General features: G+C 34.4%; 1 protein-coding gene across 8 annotated transcripts in view; it reads right to left on the bottom strand.

Annotated features, from left to right (window-relative positions):
* Window positions 1-7,123: 7,123 nt before the first annotated feature.
* KLHL24 (kelch like family member 24) overlaps window positions 7,124-23,414 on the bottom strand; it is a 32,880-nt gene continuing 16,589 nt past the window's right edge. For all 8 annotated transcript variants that reach the window (XM_088794410.1, XM_074328618.2, XM_074328608.2 and 5 more), the window contains 5 exons: window positions 19,827-20,011; window positions 18,745-18,863; window positions 15,522-15,710; window positions 14,285-14,473; window positions 7,124-8,823 (listed from right to left, as the gene is read on the bottom strand). In XM_088794410.1, the coding sequence (XP_088650536.1) occupies window positions 8,623-8,823; window positions 14,285-14,473; window positions 15,522-15,710; window positions 18,745-18,863; window positions 19,827-20,011 (883 nt within the window). In that variant the 3' untranslated portion in view covers window positions 7,124-8,622. The remainder of the gene's footprint in view (window positions 8,824-14,284; window positions 14,474-15,521; window positions 15,711-18,744; window positions 18,864-19,826; window positions 20,012-23,414) is intronic.

Genomic DNA, 23,414 nt, shown 5'->3' with positions numbered 1-23,414 from the left:
GGCCAAAAGGTGGAGCAAATTTTGCGTGCTGGTGAGGGTGGTTGAACGATATTATAATTATGGAATGCAGGTGGGGAAGGGATGATGGGTCACCCAGGGGCTGGCATGAAGAGATGTTAGAAGATTGGAGATCTGGATAAGGTCACAAAAAAAGTCATGGAATGAGAAATGGAAGGACAGGAAGGCTGTAGCCAAAGATGGAAAGACTTCAGAGTTGAAGTTTTCATAGGAAGAATGATTCTGAGTGATGACACAATCTAAGGCATGGCCTGTGCATTACTGGAGTGCCTGGGGGTGAAGGTCTGTTGATTAGAGGTCACAATGCTGTGAGGCTGGAGCAAAGGGATGGGTCCTATATGCTGAATTGACCCAGGATAATGGCAGAAATCAAAATTAAAGAGTAAGACTATGAGTCAGACAGATATCAAATTTGCTGATAAACAACATCGTGAAAGGTCGGTGTAAGAAAGTTACAAGTTGAGAAGTGGAAAATGCAACAAACGAGGGCATTAGTGTAATGTGATTTCCATGTCTCAGCAAGCAGCCTTTCCCTGATTGCTATGGATTTGCTCACTTGACACAAAGCTTGTGAAGGACAGGGCCTGTCTCATTTGATGTATTAACTCCACAGCACCTTGCCCAGTGCTTGGCAACAACTGGAAAGAAGAGACCATAGATCTCTTTACTCTAAAAGGGGTGATTCTTTATTCCCAGTCACACAGTTTTCAGTGCCTGGAATGCCTAGAACTTCCTGTATCCCACTACACAGGATTTATCTGCTCACATGTCTGCTTCTCCCATCCGTCTATGAGGACAGGGACCGTCACATTCATGATTGAAATCCCAGAAGGAAACATTCATTCTGCCTGATCCACACTAAGGATTTAATGTTTGTCAAATGAATGAATGAAATCTCTAAGTTGTTCAAGACTACAATCCTGATGAAACACCATTGTCAAGTACTGTGCTAAGTGCTTTTACATTCTTACTTAATCCTCACAACAAGCATAAGTGGGAAGAGGGGAAACTGAAGTTCAGAAAGGTTAAACAGCTTGCCCAAGACACACTGGTAGTAAATATCAAAATTGGCACTTGAAGCCAGTTACGACTTCAGAACCTATTTTCACATTATGTTCCCACTAAACCTAGTCTAAGTGTAACAACTAGGACATTTTAGAATACCAGGTTTAGTGGATGTTTCCACAGTGCTAACTTTATCACTAGGGCTATGATTCTCAAGGGATATTTTGGTTTTTTTAAAGTTGCCACGTGTGCTAATCCTGTGTCCTCTGAGAAGCAGATGAGATAAAACATGCAAGGATTTTAATAAAATTGTGCAAGGAAAGGCCCTGGGAGGGACAACATGGAGGGAGGAGGCTGAGAGAGCCATCAGATTCTAGAAGCAGGTGAAGGAGAAAGGGAAAAGGTTGGATAGAAGCATCCTACATTGCCATGTAGTCTAATGAAGGTTATACAAAGCAGGAGTGCTGGAGTCAAAAACCACCATCAGAAGAGACCTGTCTCCCAGAAATTGGTGTGCCTTCATGTCTGTTACAAGTCTGGCTGGAAGCAACTGGTGGGAAATGTGGCCTCAGCTCAAATGCAAGACTGATTTCCAAACCAGCCCCTGGGGTATTAATTGGTCAATTATGCCCCCTGCGCTTGGAGGTAAGTCAGGCCCATTCCACCGCTGCCACACCACACCAGAAAGCTTCTTGAAGAGTTGCTTTCTGTTTTGTTTTACCTCCTCTGTTTACTCACTTCATGACACTGAACTCCTGAAAGCCTTACCATTTTAAAATCGTACCTTTTAAAATCGTCTCTCCTCCTCCCATTTGGACAAGATGCCTCCCTTTATCACGTTTTCCCTGAATGAAAGGGTATGAGTGCTCGAAGCATTGACTCCAATTTGGACTGATTCCTCTTTAGGACTTTGGTTATTGTACATTTGTATGGATTATTATGTTTATCAAATTCTGACTCCTGTTTTAAGCTGTTTAGAACAGGCTCTTGTATAGCCATACAAATCAGAATGGGTGCTTTTATTCACTAAAACATTAAGCACTTTTGTGCCAAACATGGTATTAGACTACAAAGATGAATAAGGGATTTGCGAGTCTTAACTTATAAAGGTGAGTGACAACATGGAGAGGTCAATGCCATTGAAGGAAAACTTTAATGTTACTCATAGTTCACCTAGAAACAAGAGGCACGGCACACCACGCAGGGCCACAGGAGAAGCACCAGTCAGTCAGGAGACAGAGGAATGAGGGGAAAGCAGAGGCCACAGCCTTTATTGGGGTTTCCATGGGAAAGTTGAGGGCAGGGTAAACAGTTTAGGATTGGCTAGTTTGAATCATTCTGGCCAACTTTGAGATATAAGGGCTGTTGTTAGTTTGGTACGTTGTCCCAGGATGATTTAGGGCAGGGGAACATTGTCTGGCTGTGTGAGTTAAAGAAGGTGGCCGGGGGTATGGACAAGGGATTGGTTGGTTTATATATGAAAGGTAGGCTCACTGATAAGTTGTTTACTGTCTCTAGAAATTCACTAGTCCTGGGGGTGGGGGACAGTCTCTCTCCAGCCATCAAGATCCTCCAAAGATGTCAAACATCATAAAATATAGAAAACTAAAAAAGACCCCAACATAATTAGGAAGAAACCAACGCTTTTGGTTTTCTTAGTCTCCATTAAGTTAAACAGCAGAGAAACAGAAGGCAGGTATAGCCCATTTTTCTCTTATTCCGCTTAAGAGTACAGGTTATTTTTTAAACAGAAAATTTAAAGTACAAGAGGCTCTCATTCTTTATCCATTCATTGTCTATAGTTTTCCAAACATAAGCTAACAAATACTTTCAATTTTTTCAACTCTTGTCTTTGCACGCTGCATTTTTGTCCTGAACCAGTTGCATGGAGAAGGAACCAACATTCATGTTCTCTTCTGTGTCAGAACTATGTTTACGCGACAACAACCCTTGGTTACTGAGGAATTAAGTCAAATGAAAACACCTTTAACATTTATTATTTAAGAAGCACTCTAACTTGCCATTTTACTTTAATGGCACTTTTAAAAACTAAGCACAAAAAGCCAAGCATTGCATTGTTTCTCTATTTCTGTATCTTTTCAAAATTTTACTCTTGCTAATATAAAATCAGACATTTTTTTCTCTAGTAAATATATGGCCTCTGTTTGACAATTGAAAAAAAGTTTTTTCTTAAGTCTTTACCCTTGATATTACTTATTACTAACTGGTACTTTTGAGAATCAAAGGAACACTAGAGTACAAATGTTAAGGATCATTTTCTGGTAATTTTTAAAAAAGATATTTAATTTTATTGGGGAATATTGGGGAACAGTGTGTTTCTCTAGGGCCCATCAACTCCAAGTCGTTGTCCTTTAATCTAGTTGTGGAGGGCACAGCTCAGCCCCAAGTCCTGTTGCCGTTTTCAATCTTTAGTTGTAGGGGGCACAGCCCACCATCCCATGGAACCGGCAACCCTGTTGTTCAGAGCTCATGCTCTAACTACCTGAGCCATCTGGCCGCCCCTACATTTTTTTTGAATAGGTAACACTTCCATGTGATTGAGACTAAAATATTGATTATAATATACATTTATACATGATTACATATAATTATATGGGTATATGATTATGCCATGAAGTTTCCTTTTTACTTGTCTCTCAGCCACAATTTCCTTTCCTCATACACACCACTGTTTTTTATTTCCTGTTTATCCTTCCAGTTCCTTTATGGACATAACAGTAAATACACACACATATTAATATGTATTTTCTTCCATCTCTTTTTCCCACAACCATTTGGATATATTTAAAATAAAACAATACATTTTTGGTAAACAAAATTTAATACAAACACATAGTCAAGTAATAATGGTTTTTTATTAGATACATTTTATTAGATACAACTTTTAAAAAATACTATGAACAAAGTATATTTAAACAAAATATATAAGCATTAATGTGCTACAACTGAATTGAAAACAAAGAAATACGAAGCCTTTTTTTTTTTCACTGTGAAGACTCTGGAGCCTCGGATTGAAGGCAAATGACATTCGGCCACCAAAAGGTCTGTAAAAGTTATAAAGCATATTATGCTTTTGTTCAACTTTATAATTGTGTTGTCTTAGAAAGCTCCAGAAACTCTCAACAAAGTTTTAAATAAACCATGGGGAGGGGTGATAGGAAAGGGAAGAGTAAGAACTTTTTCAAGAAGTTAAATAACAAAGTCTGTAGAGAAAAGAAATAGTACATAATAGAACAAAAATAAGTGGATATACTTTTTTGACATTAGATGTAGATATTGCAAATGATGTTTACAAGGGCTTAATCAACGTAAGATAGATGTTTTTCTGAATATCTTAAAAAGCACCTTGGTATCAAAACCAAAAAAAAAAAAAAAAAACCCAACCAAAAAATAAAATAAAATTCCAAACACCCCAAAATCTCTTAACATTCTTACTTGGCCAAGCAACCACACAGTTGGTGCTCATTACAAAATTTAAGAAGGGCTGAATGAAAAAAAATTTTTTAAAGGAGTTTATTTACTCTATAGGAAACAAATACGAAATTTATTTAAGGTAAGCTTTATTTAGATTGGAAAAAAGTTGAAATAGCACTAGAGAACTTTAGGCACAAATTTAGATGCAGTTATTTTTAAAACATTAAAAAATACCTTTCTTTGGAACAAAATACAAAATAAGTTATGACTATTGCTGTTTTTTTTTAATATTTATGATGATCATCTCTAGCACTAAGTAAATTTAATATCTAGGCAATCACACAAATGTAAAACATTCACACAAAACATTAAAAAATGTTTGAAGTACGTGTATGTTGAAAATGTCTCTGGAATTATCAGTTCACACTCCTGGCTCAAGTGGTTTCTGGTGCCTAGCATTAGATATGACAATAAGTATAGCTAGCAAGTCAAACCTACTGCCTTGAAGGTCAACCAAATTGCCCCATTCTGATTATGTGGTATGAATGCCTTTAACGAAAAAGAAAAATGGGGTGAGGTGATGTAAACCTGGCTTTCAATATAATGCACAACAAATTCTAAGAAGGCAAAAATTATGTTGAGGTTAACTGGTGTCTTGAGTTTCCTAAAATAAAGGCAGTCTATGGAAAGCCTTTAGGAGACATTATCTTATCACTTAGCATCACATAAACAGCAAGCTCTCCTGTTTGAAAATACAGTCTGGAGTAGATGTCTTTTCCACACATAAATCTCAAGACACAACAGGCACACATAAACAATTTAACCCCTCGCTTTTCATGTACGGGTTCTCACAGCAATTTTTAAAAAAGTCTATTGCCATATCCAGACAACAAGAAAAAACACACACCTGGTTTGTATATTGACAAAAGTATAGTATATAATTGAACCTTTGTCTTTCCTGAGTTTCAGAAAGAGTATTTGACAGTAGAGATACATAAACAATTCATATTCACCAAGAGAAAATGTATCAGTCCACAAAACATTTTCGTCTTTCTAAATGTAAAAGAATGAATGTTCAACCACTGCCATGTGTGAAGCCCCTTTACCAAATTAAATTTACTCTAGAATCATGAACTGAAGGTTACTTAGTTATGGCACTTTAAACACCTCAAACAGGCAAAAATGACAAGTTAATACCCTCCCTGAGTATATACATCATTTTTCCTTTACACCTTGTTTAAATGGAGTAAATACCTGTATTTCAGTTATCTAGGAAAAAAAAAGGTTACTGAAGGTCGAATAGGCTACCATTTCATACCTGTTCTGTAGTCAGTGGGAAGATTAGAGCAGAAAAGGAAGCTCTTCTGTGGTAAGAATTAGATCACTCTTTATAGTTCACTCACATATAGGAACATATGGAAAAGAATTAAATTCATGAAAATAACAAACTGTACTTTTCGGTTGATTCACAAAACATACCCTTCAATTCCCTTTCCCACTGAGTGGGTTTAGCAAACGCATCTCCACCTCCAATTTGTTTTCTGACCTTGTAAAACCATATGTATTATATAGATTCTGACTGCATACAAGTCACCATATTAATACTCATCATGTACTTTCAAATGTAAAAAAGTGTTCTAGAAATGCCCAAATAAAAAATCTTCTGGAGTTGAATTTAATAAGGTCAATTAATTTTTATGTGCTTTTTTCTGATCACTACAAACTGATAAAATTCTTGGTGTTTATATGCGTATATGTGTACAGGACCATACATATCTATCTACATATATACACATGGATATACATATATACTAACCCAAAGGCTTATATGAACTTTACCTATCAAAAGAAAATCTGTCAACTATGTGATGACAGTATGAATAAAATCTGACACAAATTTGGTTTGGTATGTTTCTTTTGATATAATTATATCCTAAAATTTCCTTTTTTTTTTTAAATCAATGCTAACACCATTATTTATCCAAAATCAGTAAAGGAAGATAAATAATTAAAGGAAATTAAACTATCATTCGGATAACTTTAAAAAGTTACTTTAATTTCCTAGTATTCAAGGTAAGTTTTTGGTGGCCTACTTAATTTATGTAGTTTTAAATTACGTAGAGGAAAAATTAAACTTTGAGGTCTATATTTAAACAAATTCTGTTCTATCAGATTTACTACAATGAAGATATGGATATTAAAAAAACGAATAACGATACAAGTAAATAGTTAATATTTTTACAATAGATGAAAGTACTACAATACAAGTTATCTTCAGAAAGTTTTTTTTGTGTGTGAAGTGTCTGCATTTATGGATGGACATGATCTTACAAATAAACATGAAACAAGTGTTATTTGTATAATCCTCAGCATTTACACTTTTCTCATACATTACCTCATTTTCTGCAAAACATTTCTGAACTAAATAGGTTCCATTATCTACCAAAAATATAATACACAAGTAGATGTTTACCTGAAAATTAAAACAAGTATCCTAATTATACCTACAATTGTCTTTCAACTAAAATGACAGAATATTGTTCTTTGAATTGCTCTGATAATTATCACAAAGATATACGTATATCATTTCAAATTATGATTTGAAAGTAAAAATTCCCTAAAAATGTGTACATTTTTTCCTCAGAGTTCAGATTTCAGCTAAGCATTCAAGTTGATGCCATAGTTTATTTGAAATCTCAGTATCACTCTAGGATGAGAGAAAAAAAAGTTTATACATGTTAAGTTTTCAATTACTTGGTTTTAACAGAAATCTGGTGACACTATAATCACATATTTTGTTCATCTCTCCTATGACAAGGAGTATATAATTATAAGGCAGATAACAATAGAGCTTGGGAAGTCAAGATACACCAGCTACCTGGAACATCCCTACAATGTTGTAAATTATATCTGTCCACCCAGGAATAACAATAATCAATTACGCTGTAGTTCCTGCCACTCCATTTACCTTAGAAAAAATTTTACATTCCTCTCTGAAAACTACCAAGCTTTATAAACCAGAGTTGTAAAATCTAGACAAGGGCAATTTGTTGTATAGAAGCTTGCGAACGTTGATCAGTATTTTACACAATGTGTACCAAATGACAGATTCATCTTAGAAGACTGCAACTACTGCTGTTAGTTTTTTCAGATAGCTAATTTTAAAAGAAAAATAGACCCATTGAGCTAGGTGGTCCCTGGTTTATCTTTTAAAGGCAACTTGAAAGTAGAGACTCCCAGGATTTTTAGCTGTTCACAAGAAAGTAGGACAACCAGGAAGTCCTCACCTAAAGCACCACTCTAATGAGGTCAAACCCTACTGGGCTAGGGAGAAAATCAGTCCCTGTTTTCACAAGATAATATTGCAAAATGAACTTCAACTCCTTTGCCAGGTTCAAGAAAAGGAGCTTCCTTAGAGGATGTAGAGATGAGAGTCACAGTGGGCCATTTTCCCTTCAATGGGTCTTAAATAATTTTTTCTTAGGAATTAACCTGTTATTTTAATCCCCATTTTAGGGGCATCTGCTTTTGTATCTCCTACCCAACCTCTTCCCAAAAATATGTTTAATATAAGACAGCAATTGTAAGAATGAAGTCATGATAATTAAGTATTTTAGGATACTCAAAATTGTTGTCACCGTATTTTTATCAATTACAGAAAATCTTCAGTAAAATTAATCGTTTGGATATATTTTTAGTGACAATGATTTTTAAAACTGATCTTTCCCCCTTAGAATGCATTTTAAGAATTATGTGATTCAACTTAAATGAAGCCTAGTCATGCAATTTTTTACATGTATGACAAAATAAGGAATATACAGTCTTGCAGATAAATACACAAAAATGAAGAGACCAGTCACGAATGCAGACATTATTTCCTATTCCACATAAGTTTCTTACAAATACTTACAAAGGTACATTCTCAAAGTCCAAGCAACACCATTACCTTCAACAATAACAACAAAACCCCTCCCCCCTTTTTTCAATTACAGGAAAGGCTTTATTACAGTTTGAAAGATTGATATTTTGGGGAGCAAGGACCACAATGATTATTTTTAGGTTTTGTGCTTTTGGCACAAAGGAGATACACCAAATTCCAACTCTGGAGTTTTTAAAATCTCTCATCTTGGATCAGTGTGGCTTCTTGGATGAAGTATCCTGGCTTTAGAGCTTAAAGCATTTCTCATTGTATCTGTGAATAGTCACACAGCCATGATAGGACACTGGCCTGGGCATTGCAGCTACTCCTGTGATGATACTTGTCGCAGGATCATAGCAGAGAATAGTGTCCGTGGCTTCTCCATTTTCCCGTCTTCCACCCAGGATATATATTTTGCCATTACACACAGACATACCACAGTTTTCCTGTTTAACCAAATACATTAAAAAAAAAATTTAACTGTTGAAGGTAAAGGATCTGGTAGCAAACTGAAAAGTAAAATGAGACATGCTTTAACCCAGTCAAAAAAAGGAAACACGGAATAAGCTCCCTTCTGCCCAACTCCTGCTCTTATGTGTGAGTGATAGATAATTTTGCATGGATGAAGTGAGTGTTAAGATAGAATGTATGTTAGTAATTGGGGCCAAGATGTGGGAGGTGAAGTGGGGGTGGTCGACTGAGAAAAGGGTTTTAACTTAGTGATAGTTGAAAAACAATCTTTGGAGAGCGTGGCTTGCTTTTCCAAGTACAGGAAAGGCCTTTCTGATAGAAAGTGGCTATAATACGACCAATGAGTAGGAAAATTATTCATTATATGAGATTACCCACAAGTTAAATGAATGACAGAGTTATAATCAAATTAACAAAGCACTGTTATTAGGGGCCTTGGCTGAGACACACAAACTCCCCAAACAACATTTCACCGTTAACTTTCCACATAATGGGATTCTTAGCTAAATTATAGTCTTCTCTGTCAATAATTACTACATAAAACAAATATAACTGCAAGGATGACTGATTGTTCAAAGAAAGAAATTACACTAAAATTGTCTCACTATTGTATGCATCTGGTTATGCTGTAGGTCAGATATTCTTCTATCTGTATTTCACGTTGAGAAAGTTATTATTATCCTGTTTCCACATAATCAACAATGAGATGGTTCTACCGAGTATAGTAAACATTTTTTACTTGAGCAGATTTGTTGTATGTACATAAATTTTGCTCTTCTAGAAAATAATGAAATCTTGGTGGACTTATATAATAGAAGATAGTATCTTCAGGTACAAAAGAATTAGTGAGTACTTAAAAATGCCTATATTAGAGTTTTTATATACCCAGAATAACTTGGCCCATTATCATTAGTGAATGACGAACTTTTATCCAGAATACCACCCATGAATTATACCAATTATATGCCAAACTATAACATTTTTCATCTAAAGCACAGTGAGCTCTTTCTATAAATTCTAAAAGTTCTGAATACAAAAAGCAACAACATCCTTAGTTTTCACGTACAAGCTACCTCTCACTATTGAACCTTAGTTACTTTGATGATGATTCTTAAGCTATATAATTATAGGATCTTATTAATATCGTTTCAGATAATAATGCTCGGAATTAAGTGAAATAAGCAACCTTATTCATTCGTATCAGAAAATAACTTGTACTAGATATAGTAGTTTATTTTGCTCTATGAGAATCACAAAAATAATGGCAGTTAGTAAGAAAAATAAGTTATCAATACATGAAGTTATTTTTCAAGACTAAAATGAAGCATTATCCTCTCCTCGATTATTTTTTTTAACAATGCTTACTACTTAAATGCCAACAATAAAGAAAAAAATCAGATTTCTTTTAATTAATTATTCTAAACTATAATGACATCTTAAATACCTAGTCTATTGAAGGAGGATAAAAAAATCTTCGTCATTGACTTAAAAAAAAAATCCCACAATTTTTAAAAGGATGTTTCTGATGAAAATTAAAAAGCAAAATATGTATAAAATAGCAAGTTGTATCTTTTAGGAATTATGCAAAGTAAAGATACATAATGGTGAGGGATAGAGAAAAAGGCTGGGTCCATTCGGACTATAAAAATAGAGCTCATTTTTTCAGCTCTTTTTTGTCATTCAGTAGTCTAAGTATTTTAAAAAACATAGCCTAGGACTGAACTGTCTACCATGAAATTAGTTGGCTTATCCTTTTTCATTGATTAGCATTAAACACATAAGCAAACACAGATGGTTCAAAATTTGCCTATCAATAATGTATACATAGATACACTTAAGAGGTTCTATTACCATGTTTCCCCGAAAATAAGACCTAGCCAGACTAGCGTCTTTTGGAGCAAAAATTAATATAAGACCTGGTCTTATTTTACTATAGTAAAATAGTAAATAGTATTTTACTTAGTTTACTAAAGTAAAATAAGACCGGGTCTATAATATAATGTAATATAATATAATACCAGGTATAATATAATACAATACCAGGTTTTATATTAATTTTTGCTCCAAAAGACACAGTAGAGCTGATTGTCTAGCTAGGTCTTATTTTCAGGGAAACACAGTAGTAAGAATGGACTAGGGAGAAAAGATAATCCCAGAAATCTGTTTTTTTTTTTTTTTTAAACTTTTATTTTTATTTTAAGTGTGTTTTTCCAGGACCCATCAGCTCCAAGTCAAGTAGTTGTTTCAATCTAGTTGTGGAGGGCGCAGCTCACAGTGGCACATGTGGGGATTGAGCCGGCAACCCTGTTAAGAGCACCGCGCTCTAACCAACTAGGCTAATTGGCCACCCCTCACTACTTTTTGTTTCAAGAGATTTGATATATTTCTGATTGAAATGTTTTGTCCTCGAAATTTCTGAAGTCAATGTTATTCACTGTTTAATTAGAGGAAATGTGCCATGTGTATCCTATTGTTTTTTTCTCATTAAGAAAATATGGAATCTAAAGAACAAAATAAATGAATAAGCAAAACAGAAACAGACTCATACTGTGTTTCCCCGAAAATAAGACGTAGCCGGACAATCACCTCTAATGTGTCTTTTGGAGCAAAAATTAATATAAGACCCGGTCTTATTTTACTATGATATAAGACCGGGTATAATATAATAAATATAATATAATATAATATAATATAATATAATATAATATAATATAATATAATAAATATAATATAATATAATATAATATAACATAATATAATACAATACAATACAATACAACACAAGACCCGGTCTTATATTAATTTTTGCTTCAAAAGACGCATTAGAGCTGATTGTCTGGCTAGGTCTTATTTTCGGGGAAACAGAGTAGATACAGAGAACAGACTGATGGTTACTAGATGGGTGGGGGGTTGGGAGGCTGAATGAGAAAGGTGAAGGGATTAAGAAGTACAAATTGGTACTCGTTACAAAATAGTCACAGGGATGTAAAGTACAGTATGGGGCATATAGTCAATAATATTGTAAAGACTATGTATAGTGTCAGATGGGTACTAGACTTATCAGGGGGATCACTTCATGAATTGTATAAATGTTAAACCACTACGCTGTACATCTGAAACTAATATGAAATAGTACTGAATGTCAACTATAATTGAAAAAAAAGTCACAGGTATATAAAGTACAGCACAGGGAATATAGTCAATAATACTGTAATAACTATGTAGTATCAGATGGGTGATTGACTTATTGGGGTCATCACTTTGTGAGGTATATAAATGCCTAATCACTATGTTGTTTGGTACACTTGAAACTGAAAAAAGAACATAATTACTATATTACTATATGCCCTGCATTATGCTAGATGCTGGCCATTATCTTTCTAAGCCGTTATCATTTTATGCAGTACAGCCAAGCTCTAAATGAACAGTAATTCTCAGTGAAAGTGCATTATATTTTAAAATATTCGCCGTAATAAACCAATGAAGAATAGCTTGGACCACTGAGCTAAAGAAATGTGATTCACAAGGGATGGAAGATTATATTCCCTCTGTACCATGAAGCTGAAGATTCTATTATGTCCCTCTATCAGTTGGGGAAATGTTACTCTGAATACATTACTAATTGGAGACTATACCTTAATGTCAACAACTTGTTGCACAATGTGTTAGAGAAGCAAGGCATTAGAAAACGGAACACTAGATTATTATTGTTTTCAGTTTAGGCAAACTGATAAGAACTTGAATAAAAGAACAATAGCAATTGAAAATAGGAGAAACTCTGAGACCATAGAACTGATATGCTAGATTGATTTAATTTAAAAGAAAGTGAGAGCAATCTAAGGAATTAAGTTTCTAGGTATGAAATAATAGGAAATACATATATTTATCTGTGCACCCAGCTCCTGACACAGAGCTCCTAAGTCCCTTGGAATTTCCTGGGTGACAGTTTTGTTTCAGTGAGGCAATTCTGGGTGGGCTCCTAGATAGTGGCTGCTCACCAGAAAGACCAAGCCATAATTAGAAGCTTGGAACTTTCAGCCCCACCCCCTATTCTCTGGAGAGGGGAGAAGGGCTGGAAAATGAGTTAATAATTGGTCATGCTTACATGGTGAAGCCTCCACAAAAATGTCAAAAGTATGGGACTTGTAGAGCTTTCAGGTTGCTGAACACATCCATGTGCCAGGAGGGTGGTGCACTACCACTCCACAAGGACGGAAGCTGCTATGCCTGGGACCCTTCCAGACCTCATGCTTACGTAAGTGTTTCCCTGAGTTCTGTGAGCCATTCTAGCAAATTACCAAACTCAAGGACGGGGTTATGGGAACCATGATTTACAGCTGTTCAGTCAGAAATACCGGGGACAACCTGTGATTTATGATTGGCATCTGAAGCAGTGTCAATCTAGTGGGACTGAGCCCTTAACTTGTGGACTCTAACACTAACTCCAGGTAGATAGTGTCAGAACTGAATTGAATTGTAAGACACCCATTCGCTAGTGATGGAGAATTGACTGGTATGGGAATAAACCCACATATCTGTTTTGAGTGTGGGAGAAACAGTTTTTGCATTCACTAGGTTGTTTGGAAACAGAAAAAGTAGGCTTGAGGCAGAACACGCATGGACAATATCAAACAGGGAGTTGGAAATTTGAGTCTGGAGCAGAGAGAGGCATTAATGGAGGTAAAGACTTGAAGTCATCGTGCTGGGCAGTAGATGAGCTCATTCAGGAACAGAATATAAACTGAAGAGAGCAGAGGACAGAGGCTCAAGGAATACCCAAATTTAAAGGTTGAGTAGAAAAAAATAAGAGAATATGAATGAGACTAGGAGATTATTAGTAACGACCTTTGGGAGTACAACATCTCTAAAGTGTTATAGGTAGAGCCAGATTTTCAACTTCAGAACCATCAGGCATTTTGGTGGAAGGAGTGTAGAGCCATGAATCAAAAGGATGAGGGAAGGCGTTTTGTTTTTTTGGAAGCAGGGAGCGGAAGGAGAGTAGGGAGATACAGGCCGGAGTGTGTGGATGAAGGAGACTCAGCACAGCCATTTCTAGTATAACAAAAAAGAAAAAAAAAAGGAAAAAAAATTAGCCTCTATAGAAAAAAAAAAAGAACAGTTTGGGAGCATTTCTTATCTTTTGAAATATGCGCGAGAGAGGGATAAGGACTAGAGCAGGATTGTGAAAAAAATCAACAGCCCAAGAGCAACAGCTACTTACTTCACCATGGGATGGTAAAAAGTTTTCAATAAAACAATTTCTTGGAAGGAATTCAAAACAGGTATACCATATGCTTTACATGGAGTTTTATAAAATTATGAAAAAACTCAAGCATACATTAAATATTTTAATAGTGAAATTATAGTATATTCATAATGGTCATGTTCTTGGTCCCTCTAGATTCATTTTTCTTTTGGACTGTTTTATGTTATTACCTGCCGGCTGAATGTATTCTGTACATGCATCCAGTAATCTTCAACTGGATCGTAACAGTATATTGCCTTGGTCAGTCCACCAGCAACATATATCAGGTTGTTTAAGGATACAGCTGTTATACATCTCTTGGCAATTGGGATAGCTGCACGAAGTAGCCAAGAATTGGTTTCTGGATCATAAGATTGAACCTAACAATATATAGAAATATTTAATTAAAATTTCTTTAAAAAATGCAAATTTGCTTAATAGAAAGTCAACCAGTACATAGAAACATGATTAAAAATCAAATCCCATTAATTCACAGAATTAAGGGAGGTTAGTTTGATAGTGAAATGTCTGAATAATGAAATTCTCAAAGGAAATGCAAATGTATTACTATCAAGCAGAATGAAGTAACAAACAGATTAGTTCCAGGATGAATGACTGCCAGGTTTTGTTTACTTAGTTCCATTGACAGTTGAGATTAAAAAAAATTTGTTATATAGGATGACTATGCTTCAATCTGAACAGAATTTCTTTCCATTTTTAGCGAGCCCTTTCTTTAAAAGAACACAAGTAAACTTCAATCTAGTATACTTTGAATCATCACAAATTCTGAAGTAACAAATTTTAAATATGTAACTTTCGGTCACATTACATTAAAAGTTAATTTAGAAAAAAATTAATTGACAAAATTCAATTAACCATTACTAAATCAATTAGTAATATGTACTTGATTCCAGAATAAGCATGGTATTTCTTGAGAGGTCAGGGAGGCATAAGTTCTTTTGTCCTATGAGTTCAAAGAAATGCTGTGACTTTGAGCCTTCTTCTAGCTACATCACAGAGGTCTCCTTTCCCCTTCTTTGTTCTAAAAAATACTTTCAAAGTATGCAGAAAATGACCCAGTTGGAAGAAGTATAATTAGTTACTTCCCAAATGTGTTTTGTGTGAATAATTTTTTTATTCTGCAGATTACAGCAGTAAAATGTTTAAGACAATTATTTACTACAAGATCTCAACGTTGAGATTAGTCTCATTTCAAAAATACTGGACCATGCTTTTTACAGCAAATTGTTAGCTACATTAGGATTTTACTTTAGGATTGAAATTCAATGTTTTCCCCCAAAAGTATAAAGTAAGACAATTTTTAAAAGGCCCCTCACACTAAGAGACTTTGCTACCTACTTATAAGCCTTTTGTATTTCTCTTCTTGTACATTATCACTGGTAATTTCTGTAAGAGAACATGGCTTACCTTATCAGAGCAAGTATTATCATCGGGTCCTCCACCAATCACAAACAATTTGCCTACACAGCTAGTCACAGCAGGAGAACTCACTGCTTCCTTAAGGGGAGCAACTTCAGTCCATCGATTTGAAAAGGAATCATAACATTCTACACTGCTAAGTCTGTTTTGCCCATCATAGCCTCCAACAACATATACCTAAATGTAAAATACATGGAAAATCTTAATTATCAAAAGTCTGAATTTTGAACTAGTTAGCTAAAAATTAAATTATCTCTCCTCCTTAACGAGCCCTTGATAACTATAATTGCAATATATTTATTTAGCTCAGTTTCTGAACCTTTTTAAAAATTATCACCCACTTACCACCATGAAGGAATCTTTTTAGACATTTTTTAACAATAGCCCCCTCCAATGAAATTTTAACACTGCAGATAATTGTATATCTGTTTATATACTCTATGTATATATGTGCTTTATACATGAAACAGTACAATTCTTTTCACACCCTCAAGAACAAATCTTGACCTCTGTAGGGCTGATACTGCTTGAGCTGAGAATTACATGATTTAGCTTAAATGCTCACACTCATGGATGATGAAAATATTCAATTATTATAAAGTAATAAAGCTTTGAAATGAAAAGATTAGGTAAGGATTACTAGAGACTGTGAGATCTTTGAAAGCAGGGCATATCTTATTCTTCATTTTGATTTCTACAAGTGCCTAAAAAAGTACCTGACACACAGTGAACTTTGTATTATATATTTCAAAGGGTTTTCACATACATTTTATTTTTAGAACTATGAGGAAGGTAGAGCAAATTAGTATCTTTATGTGACAGGTGAACTAATGAACAAGTCATTAAATGACTTATATGCAGAATAGTCCATTAAACATCATGAGATATACAGGAAACCTTTAAAGGAGCTCTCCAGTTTAACATCCACAGTTCTTTTAATAGACAGTCACATCAACTCCTCTCTCCATATCTAATTAACTACTAAGGCCTCCTGAGTCTGCTTTCGCAGTATCTCTCACATCTGTCCCTTGCTTTTGCTTTTCATTGCCACTATCCTTCCTCAGGGTCCATATCATTTCATACCTCTCAATCTCCTGGTCTCCACTCTAAACCACAGATTAATCTTCCTGAAATACCTCATTAACTCCTTTTAATAGTTCAGCAATGAATTCCTAAGGCTCAAGGCCAAACTTTATACATTGTTATTCAAAGTCTGTCCACAATTTATCTTTCTGTATTCCTCCAAATTTCCAGAGCAGCCAATGCCATTTCTATCTTGCATTGCTCGCATTATATTAAAATGATCTGTTGGTGGATTTGTTCTCCTAACACCATGCAGCTCAGAGAGGTAAAGTAATTATTCAAGGTTATACAGTTAGAAGGGGTATGAAATCTGTGGTGCAATGTAGCAATTAAGGACATAGGCTTTGAAGTCAGGAGCAGAAGGGTTCCTATCTAGCTCAGCCACACGATGTAAGACCCTGGGCAGTTTACTTATCCTCTCTGATACTGTCTTAATTTTCTCCATTTAAAAATGTGGACAATACTAGTATCTATCACATTATATAATTTTGAGGATTAAACTTGAATACTATTCCCGTACATGCATAAATTACAAATATATGCTGTGAACATCAAGACAAAAAGGCCTCTAGATTAAGAAAATCTGAGCTTTTGCTCCTGCTTTTATCACTCTGTGTAACCCTGAGCAAGTAACCTGACCTCCTGGGATTCAGTTTCTTCATGAATTGAAAACATTACATTAAGTACTCTCTAAGATTCCTTCCTGCTTTAAGATTCTATATTCCAAACCATCTCGGGGTTCTTGAACTGAGAGCATTTATAAATTTAAATAATTTTATAGGTTTGAATTCAGCCAATATTGTAATTTATAGGGTAATGTAAATTTTAGGATTGAATACTTGTGTAAGGTTGGAAGCATTCCTTTTATTTCTTGATTTAATGATTTCAAGTTTTGAGTACCTTCAAGTCAAGTATACTAATATTTGTCAAAGAAATTTGTGGTTCACCAATCCGTACATGGCACTTGAGACATAATCATGTTCATTATCATGTTTGTCCAGACGAAGTAATTATGTCTTTTTTTATATTTTATTTCCTTTACACCTATCACAAAAGTCCTCGTTATTTTACTGACCTTGTCAGGCAGCTATAGGTTAATATCCTTAGGAATTGACAGTAGCTTTCAAAATGTGCTTTGAGGAGCGCTAGTGTTCTACAGTATAGACATTTCATGAAGCCTCTGTGGTGATGGGGGTGGTGTGGGGAAGGACTGATGGGAGGCTGGGTGGGAAGGCTTCCTGGCACCACCTGTTTCAATCAGAGCAGTTTTGTTTTCTCATTGGTGGCTCTAAAATGTCTCCATGGGTGGGCCTAAGAGGTAGCTATCTTTTTAGAAAGGAGTGCTAGGAGACCAGTCAAACATACACGTGCAAGCAAGTATGCTGCTTTTACTTAGTCTGTTCATCAATTTGAGGTGGTTTTGGAGGAGGTGATACAGATGGAGGCAGGGAAAAACTAAAGAGCCACATTAGCCCTTGGTATAACTGCTGTATTTTTGTCTGTTTTATGGAATGCATTTTTATATTAGATTTAACTTTTTAAAAGAGGGTGTAATTGCTTTTGAAAAGTTTGGAACCACTAGTCCACAAGTGATTCTCAAGTTCCTGAGGACAGTGAATGGTTCAGAAACAAATTATGTATTTTTATACTTATTAGTTGTAGTCAATAAGATGTTTTCTTTAAAATGCATTATTGAGTTTATCTTAATCCTTATTTTGTCTTGTCCCTACTTATACCAATAAAAAAGCTAAAATAACATCACGGTAGATAAATATATCATTGCCTAACTGCCGAAGTCAGTAAAAGGAAAAAGATGCTTGGATTAGACATTAGCCTGTATTTGTACTTAATGTAACTCCTTTATTTTTCAATGCTTCTTAGGGAGTAAGGCTCCAGTGGTGCATGAAAAGAGAAATGTGCTGCACTGCCACAAATTCCAAATTGGGAGAACAAAATAAAAGTACAGTGTCAAATTGTTTATATCTTCAGTTTATCTACTGAGATTAGAAATGGAAGGAAATACAATTTGCATGCAAAACACCCAGAGGGTGAGTAAACAGAAGGATTCAGCTGTGGTATTTATTTTGGAAATGTACCAGCAATAGTAATAAAAAGTGGTTTGTCTTACTTTACCAAGGAGGACAGCCATTTTGTGTCGCCATCTGCCTTTATTTAGAGAAGCAACTCTGATCCAAATATTTAACTGTGAATTATAAATCCAGACATCACGACCATTGATTCTTCCACCTTTAAATGCAAAACAATGCACATACAGTAATATACACATAAATACCAGTAATATACATATATACACATGGGATTTATTTACTCAGTCCAAAATTTGAGAATTCAGTTCAGTAAGTGAAACAGGACCTTCTTAAAACTTAATGGAAATAGTTCTACAGAGCAGACTTAAACTTTGTCAATTGTTATTTTGAGAAATAATAATTACAGGCCCCAAATAATAAAATTCAGACTATGAATTTTACAAATGCATTGTTAATTTAACCATTTTTAATTTTAGGAGTCAGACATCAGAAGCACCCAAACAACAGAATTATTTTTAAAAGATTTTTTAAAAAAATCACCAATTTTTAAAAAAGCATACCACTGTACCAAATAAAGTATCTGTTGTTATACTGTTCAATGTGTAGTAATATCTGCAAAGCTGGTAAAATTAGTCAACCAAGTAACAGATTTCAGATCATAGATACTGTAGTTATACTTTGTATAAGCCTGTCACTTTATTTGTCTGGTTTGAAAGGTAGCATATCACATATTATTAATAAAAAAGTTCAAGAATTTTAACGAAAATCCTATTTTATAAACTTTGGAGAGAACTTCAGAAAACATGGGTGGATTACAGATGCTAAATTCCATGAATACTTCTGACTTTGCAGACTTCACTGTGTTCCTGAAAACAGATAGGTAAAAGTTTAAACAATTATATCATATTCTATTTGCACTTGAGAACATTTAAAACATGATATGATTAAAGGCATTTTCTGGTGGATCTTTTGTAAATCACTTTGTATCACCTTGTGCCTGTTCTTAAGAGTAAAGTCATTCTCAGGTTTATTTGTTGTATAAACTGATCTGCCTAAAGTGGGCATGTCCACTTTCACTGTTTCTTTTGAGCCACTGTTATCATTTAAAACAGCCAAGCTATGTTCAAATTAAAAGTAGCTACTACAATAATTCTTCATTTACCTGAAACAAGAATGTCATTCCTTAGAGCACAGACCGCATACTCTGATTTGGTAAATTCTGGAAGCTTAGCCAAAGACTTCCATTCTCCTGTCACAGGATCATAGCACTCAGTATACGGAAGATTAAATCCTCCAACTCGTTCACAGCCTCCAACGACAACTATCACCTCAGAATAGCCAGTTGACCTAAAATAATCATTTTAAGAATGAATAAATAATAAATTAAAATACATTCAAGAGTTCAAAACACTAACAACATATCATTATCATAAAGTGGAACACTATTATAAATAGTTAAGTGTATTCTCTATGTGCAAGTGCCAAATAATACAGGCTACCAATTATTGCCTTGAGAACATCTACAAGGGATTTAGTGACATCATTTTGCCACAGAAAATTCCCGTGGGTATATTTTTCTATGAGTTTTGCCTGAAAAATGATAAAGCCGTCCAAAGATTCTACCTAACTCAATTGGAATGCTGGTAATACTACGGATGACTTTCAAGTGAAGTTTTGCAGCAATTCAGATATGCATAACCACACATACAAGGTAAGATAAAGCACTTTTCTAAGTATAGGAAAATGTTGTTTTCATCAGATTGCTGGTTCTAAAAAAAACGAATTCACAGTATAACCTAAAAAAGAGTACAGTCATGCACCATGTAACGACATTTTGGTCAACAGCTGCATATAGAAGGGTGATCCCATAAGATTATAACGCAGCTGAAAAATTCCTATTGCCTAGCGACAGCATAGCCGTGGTGACATCATAGCCGTTCATAATGTCATACTGCAAAGCATTACTCATGTCCTTGTGGTGATGCTGGTGTAAATGAACATACTGCACTGCCCGTAGCATAAAAGTATAACATGTACGATTATGTATAGTACATAATACTTGATAGTAAGTGACTGTTGTTGGTTTATGTATTTACTATACTATACTTTTTGTTATTTTAGTATACTTCCTACTTACTAAAAAAAAAAGTTTGTTGTGAAAAAGTATGCAGTTACACAGGCAGCAGCCTCAAACATCTTGTGTTTATCACATCTCTTGATTGCAGCATTTTCTCTTGTGTTTGCGATTTAATCTCATGTTGTTTCGTACAGTACCATGCTGTAGGTTTGTAGCCCGGGAGTAACAGTCTATACCAGACAGCCTAGGTGTGTGTAAGTGCACACTGTGTTTGCACAACAATTGTCTAATGATGCATATCTCAGAACACATGCCTGTCTCGAAGTGACGCATGATTGTATATATATTTGCTCAGAAATTATTTTTTAAAATAAAATTTTAAAAGTTAACTAAATTAAGGTAATCCAACTCAAAATGTTGGGTAGTTGCTAAAAATGTTGTTAAATTAATAGCAAAAAATAATAAATACTATATAAAAAAATGTGTCTGGAAAGAATATACCAAAACACATTAATGGTTGTCTGAATTGTGTAGCTTCCCATTTTCGATCAACACAAATTTTCAAAACAATAATGAGCATGGGCTATTTTTAGAGTGGGAAAAAACAGCTTTTAAGAGCACTATGAGGTTTACATTAAACACTGGTTTCTTTTATTTTGTAAATTTAAGACAGACATAGGAAAAACTAAGAGCTTATCCAAGCTTCTTTTATTCATAAGGTCCAACAGGTAGTTTTGGAATTTTAAAGTTATTTGACTTTTATATTTTTTCACAAATGTAATCTAAATGAAAAGGTGTTGTAATTGGGTTTTATGGTTGCTACAAAGTTAAGTCTCAAGAAGAAAAATGTTAACGATCTCCCTTCTCTTATTTAAAGTGGAGGGGAAAAACAACCGCATCAGAACACTTATTTGTAGTTTTAGTCAGAGTGATGTTTCACAATTACACTAGAAAAAAACAAAATTCAACAATACTGATATGTCCCTTTAATAGAGCTGTATATTCTAACTCCATTTACTCACAGCTATTTCAACTAATTAAATCAAAACTATGCCAGGCATGCTTTTTCCATTATAAAATCAGAAATATATATTGTAGAATAGAATTTTGTTCACAGATTAAAAAAAAATTACTTTCAGGAACCCCGCAAATTATATAACCCTAACCTAGTACATAGTAAAACATTATCAGAAGGACTCAAATAGTATCCACATTTACTATCTTCCAAATAATTCCAAAATGAAAATATTAGAAGTAAAAACAGATAGCACCAGACACTTAGTAATGTAACTAGTGACTCATCCTTCTTTCTATAGAAGTATCATTTCCTAAAATCATACTTAAAATAACTCTAAGACAAATCCATGCGATTATTCCTTAAAGCCTTATTTATTGATTGACCAAAACAAAAATTGCTAAATATTGTAACAGGTTGAATTACTTCCAATTGTTTTAATGTAAAATCAATGTAATTATGATAAAGAATTTTGTTTTACACCCACTTTCCTTATCACATTTTACTTGTTTTATACTTTCCCTTTGCTTGAATTGCATGCCTTTATCAAGACTTCTTAGCTTAATAGACATATATTGTCTTGTCTTTGTACCTTGTAATGAGAAAACAGCACAAAAAGTTAATGGCTAGAACATTTAGTCCCACTAAACAAAGGATCACTTCAATGTCTACTGGAATTTGCATTCATCTGAAAGGAGCAGCAAACTAGTAGTAGTTTTACCCGCACTGAAGGTCCTATTTGCAGCCAAATGGCTTTTAACTTAATTAGAGAGAAGTCTGGTGTTCTCATTAGAGACTGTTAATCCAATAAAAGTTATTTTTATATCTTTTTTAAAAAATTAATTGGGGTGACAATTGTTAGTAAAATTACATAGATTTCAGGTGTATATTTTCATATCTTGATCTTGGAAAAATACTTATCTCAGGCTGAGCTGATTGTCTTAAAGGAAGGAAGTTACTCCAGCTGATAATGACAAGTAGAATAAAAAGGCAGTCAAGATGATAGTATAGGATAAATAAAATTCTGGATACTCATACACTCATACACTCTTATTTTGCTATAATATAAGACCAATATAATATAATATAATATAATATAATACCGGGTCTTATATTAATTTTTGCTCCAAAAGACACATTAGAGCTGACGGTCCGGCTAGGTCTTATTTTCGGGGAAACACTGTATACAGGTTTTAAAAAAGAATGAATTTGAAAATGTCTATGATAAAAAGTAAAAAATAGATAGTTTTAAGTGATAAAAATAAGACGCAAAACTGTGAGTGTAGTACCCTACCATTTGTATAAACCAAAGTAGGGAGGAATGTATGTATGTATGTACACACACACACACACACACACACACACACACACACACCTCTATATGCAAAGAATATTTCTTAAAAGAGTTCAAAAATCTGTAACAGAGGTATCCTTTGGGAAGAACTGATATACCAAGGGTTAGGTAGAGGAGACTTACAATGTATACTTTTATGTAAAAATGTTTAAATTCAAAATATTAACAATGAATTAACACGCATAAAAATGGGAAAAATACATCCTATAATATAATAGAATAATATTCGTAAGAGGGAATGGAAGAGAAATTCAGAACACTGAATTTTAACCCTGGCTCTGCCACTCAGCAACTCTGTGACCAA

Source organism: Rhinolophus sinicus, chromosome 17 (assembly GCF_057876585.1).
Source record: "Rhinolophus sinicus isolate RSI-liver-muscle chromosome 17, RSI-T2T, whole genome shotgun sequence".
In the NCBI taxonomy this organism is placed as follows: Eukaryota; Metazoa; Chordata; class Mammalia; order Chiroptera; family Rhinolophidae; genus Rhinolophus; species Rhinolophus sinicus.
Note: the sequence above shows the minus strand (reverse complement) of the source record. Positions and strands in the feature narration are given on the sequence as shown.